Source organism: Loa loa (assembly GCF_000183805.2).
Source record: "Loa loa unplaced genomic scaffold supercont3.327, whole genome shotgun sequence".
Classification (NCBI taxonomy): domain Eukaryota; kingdom Metazoa; phylum Nematoda; class Chromadorea; order Rhabditida; family Onchocercidae; genus Loa; species Loa loa.
The window spans coordinates 66,523-70,498 of NW_018108507.1; the positions used below are offsets into that span (position 1 = coordinate 66,523).

General features: G+C 29.3%; 1 protein-coding gene across 1 annotated transcript; it reads right to left on the minus strand.

The window, feature by feature from the left end:
* Positions 1 to 1,819: 1,819 nt before the first annotated feature.
* LOAG_13305 (hypothetical protein) lies at positions 1,820 to 3,754 on the minus strand (the record flags this gene model as incomplete). Its single annotated transcript, XM_003148814.1, has 4 exons — positions 1,820 to 1,984; positions 2,928 to 3,029; positions 3,175 to 3,219; positions 3,663 to 3,754. Coding segments are annotated over 4 exons (404 nt in total), but the record flags the coding sequence as incomplete, so codon positions are not given.
* Between the last annotated feature and the right edge of the window lie 222 nt (positions 3,755 to 3,976).

Sequence of the window (3,976 nt, forward strand, 5' to 3'; positions counted from 1 at the left end):
ACTGGAAGCCTTTCATGAATTGTCACAAGCGGTTTTTCTATAGAAATTGGGATTAACAGAATATTTTGTTCGGGGAAAATCGAAATTAATCTCAATTTTCCATTAGCATTGAATAGCAAGGCATTGTAAAACAGAAAGCATTTGATTATGCAAAAAGTAAATAATACTGTCACATACAGTACAAATTGGGATTAACAAAATATTTTGTGTCACTGGAAGCCTTTCATGAATTGTCACAAACGGTTTTTCTATAGAAATTGAGATTTAAAGAGTATTTCGTGTTAGTGGAAGCCTTCCATTGAATTACATAAATTTGCAATTGTGTCAGAAATAGAAGCATCCAAAAATAAGCTGGACCATCGATTGCCATCATTTTCCATTCAGGGAAAGATGTAGAATTTACATCATTTTCTGTTATTTGTGCCTTTTGTATTTTAATATAAAATGCAATCCTACAAGTCTTTCGAACTGTCAGGACGATGAATCGAAATTTTTTTCCGGAACTGAAAAAAGACTATCGGTATTCTACTAAGAATTCAAAAGGAATGCTTTTTTAGAAAATGTATGATAATGAAGAGTTAGTAACCTGCGATAAACAGATGCTATCCAACTTTTCAGGAAATCAGAAAAACCGAAATTAATGTCTGTTTTCTATTTTGCATTGAACAACATGCATTGCGAAACGGAGAATATTTCACACAGATTATGTAAAAAAAATACTTAAATATCAAAATTTTCAGAATAGCTTTCTCTTCTTTCACTTCATCATTGATGTTTTATTCCTTTTCCCCTCACTCCTCTTTTATAAATCTTTCAATTTAATTTAATTTATCGAACGAAATTTGAGGGAAGGTGAAAATTTTTTGGTGTTGATTAAAGTAAAAAAACACTTTATCCATCTGCCAATATTAAAAATGTCCGAAATTTCTTGCGAATTTTACTCCTTTTTTTTTTTTGAACAAAATTAATCTTTGATTTATACAAGATGATCAATGGCATGTTTTTGCAATTGAGATATTAGTCTAGTTCACTTCCTTCTTAAACTTCGCTTTTTTTCCCTTGTTTTTTGAATTTATTAAATTCCGGACGACTTTTTCTGAAGTTTTAAAGTCGAAAAATACTGGTCAATCAAAATGATTATTCATTACTATGGTACGAACTCTACCGAAGCTACCAATGTGATTCCGGCATATTTCATCTTAAAATGTCATCTCTTTGTTGATACCAATAAATTGTCCATATTTTATTGTAACATTAAATCTATAATATTATTTAAATTGGCAGTAGCAATTATTTGATTGTTAAATTGACAGTAGCATTTACACGGTTAAATTGACAGTAACATTTCGACAATACAGTCAAATTAGATGAGACAAATTGAAGTAATTTCAAAGTAATTATTCAATAATTAAATTGTCAATTCATATTAAATTGCTGTTAGCTTTATTCAATATAATCCTCAATAACGACAGTCTTCTCAGGGACAAGAACGAAATTATGAAGAATATCTTCTACCTCTGGCAAAAATTTCTTGTATTCGCAATCTTTTCAACATGGTTTTGTAAGATAGATATATTGTATACCACCACCATAACAAATTATATTACATTTGCGTCCAAGATATTTTAAACATCCTAATTTATAACAATGCTTAATTTCCGGTATACAACGCATCCGTTTCTTTTCCTTTTTCCGATTTCTTACTCTTACCGTACGCCAGAATTTTTCTTCACAAATACGTGTCGCACGAAAAAAACAATCATCATTCCAACAGTGTAAATCATTTGATAATTTCCCGGCAATTGTTAAACATTTCATTTCACAATGTTCCATAAATGCAATTATTTACTGCCATTGGACATTGCTGACCATCATCAGATGGTGAAGTTTCTTCTACACCTCGTATCGTTGGTGCTACATTTTCTACCGTTGTATTTGTTGTTGCTGTTATTATTCCTATTTTCACTGTTGTTTCCGGTATTATCTGTATAAATTATATCATTATCAATTATATCAACTAATATAAATTATGTCAATTACAAATCATTTCTGTTGAATTACTATTAATAAATAATTTTCATATGATAATAATTTTGGCAAGTTTAATTGGTCTTTTCATTTATTTGCACCTACCTTAGATACTTATTAATTTGTTAGCGATTGTTCGTCGAAGAAATTTTAGTTTCAAAAATTTCTGGAGTTTGCAAATTCTGCTAAGTTTGATACTTTGATCATCTTTTTTTGATAAAAGATTATATTAATGTAAGAAGTTGTTTTTAGATTCTTTAATTTTTGAAATTTAAAATATTAACCTTATTTTGAACTCTCATTATTGTTGTATTCATTGCAAGCAATTCAGCTGCAGCAAAATGACTTGTTGGTTAAATGTAATGCAATGAACAGTGAGTTATCAATTGAAATGAGGAAACAAAAGAATGATATAGAAATACAATCAATCAAAAATTGAAATTCGGTTGATAAATCGATATCATGATGTATCTTGTTTAGATATTACATGGTCAGTCGTAATTATGTAGTATCATAGATAATATAACAGTTGATAACAGTATGAGAGATTGAAGCAAATTTAGGAAAATTATTTATGAATCTTTTGAAAAAAAATATTGAATTATATGCTTTAGCAAATCTTTCTTTCCGCAAACATGCTCCGCTTAACTTGAAGCGATATCTCTCGATCTACCATCATTTTAAATTCCCTTTATCATACGTTCATTTCAAGTAAAGAAAATTTCAAAAACGAAATCTGCTCGATAGAATTTTTGAGTCGTTTTGATTCTGAAATGTTCCACCTGAAATGAATTATGTAGTTCCACCTGAAATGAATTATGTACTTGTGAACTGGCTAAGAATAGATGGCTGTCCTCATCACTACATCATCTCGCAAGTAGGATTAATTATGTAATTACTATCATCATTTTCTCATGTAATTCCAAAAACCACATTTGAGATCGCAAGGAAATAATTGCAATCACTTTCCCTCTTTTCTTACTAGCTCTCATTTTCATGATCTAATAATTCAAAAATTTTTAAAAACTTCAAAACATTATCTGGTTTCAAATTCGAAGATTCATTCAACAATTTAGAAGGCTTGTTGGAAGATAATGATTGTACAAATTCGTACAGATAGCATATTTCACCGATTCTAAATCTCACTTTAAGTTTGAAAAAAAAAGTAATGGTAAATCGAATTCGCCCTTTCTGAAAATATTTATAAAACATTTTTGTTTTTATCGCACATTAACAACCTTGCTTCATTGCTACTGAAATAATTGCTTGATGTATAAAATTTATGTTCAGAATTAAGTGTCAACAACTTATACAAATAACATCAAGAATTAGACAATCACAATTTAACTGATAATTCAATCACACTTCACTGATCAGGTAGAAAATTTAAGAAATTGGATTGTGCAAATGATTAAATTAATTAGTCGTGACTAGTTAGTCATCACTCGATTTTTAATCTGTACACTAACAATTTTTTGTCGTACGGTCCATTAGAATTAACTGCAAACGATTTTTGGCGTATCGTACATCAAGAATAAATTATAACGATCATAATGTTATGGAAGACAACTAAAGACGGTAAATCGAAGTGTTTTCAATACTTTTCTGAAGGAAATTGTAAAAATAAAACTTACGGATGAATGCTTGTCATAAATAAGTGGGATATCCACATATCCTTCTACATTACATCTTTTACAAATGCTAATATCTATCATGCTAGTTGATACTGTACCAATAATATAATTCAGAAATTAATTATATAGTCGTATTAGATGAACAATTATGCCATTGCTTATTGTTGCCGGCTTGAAAAATCTTCCTCATCTTTGCAATTGCTGTCAAGCGCAAGAATGACAGATAAATAGTTAATTAGGACGAAGACAATTAGAAACAAATGTGCAATTTAGTTGTGCATTTCTTCCCAATTTGTTTCATTTTTGATTTATTC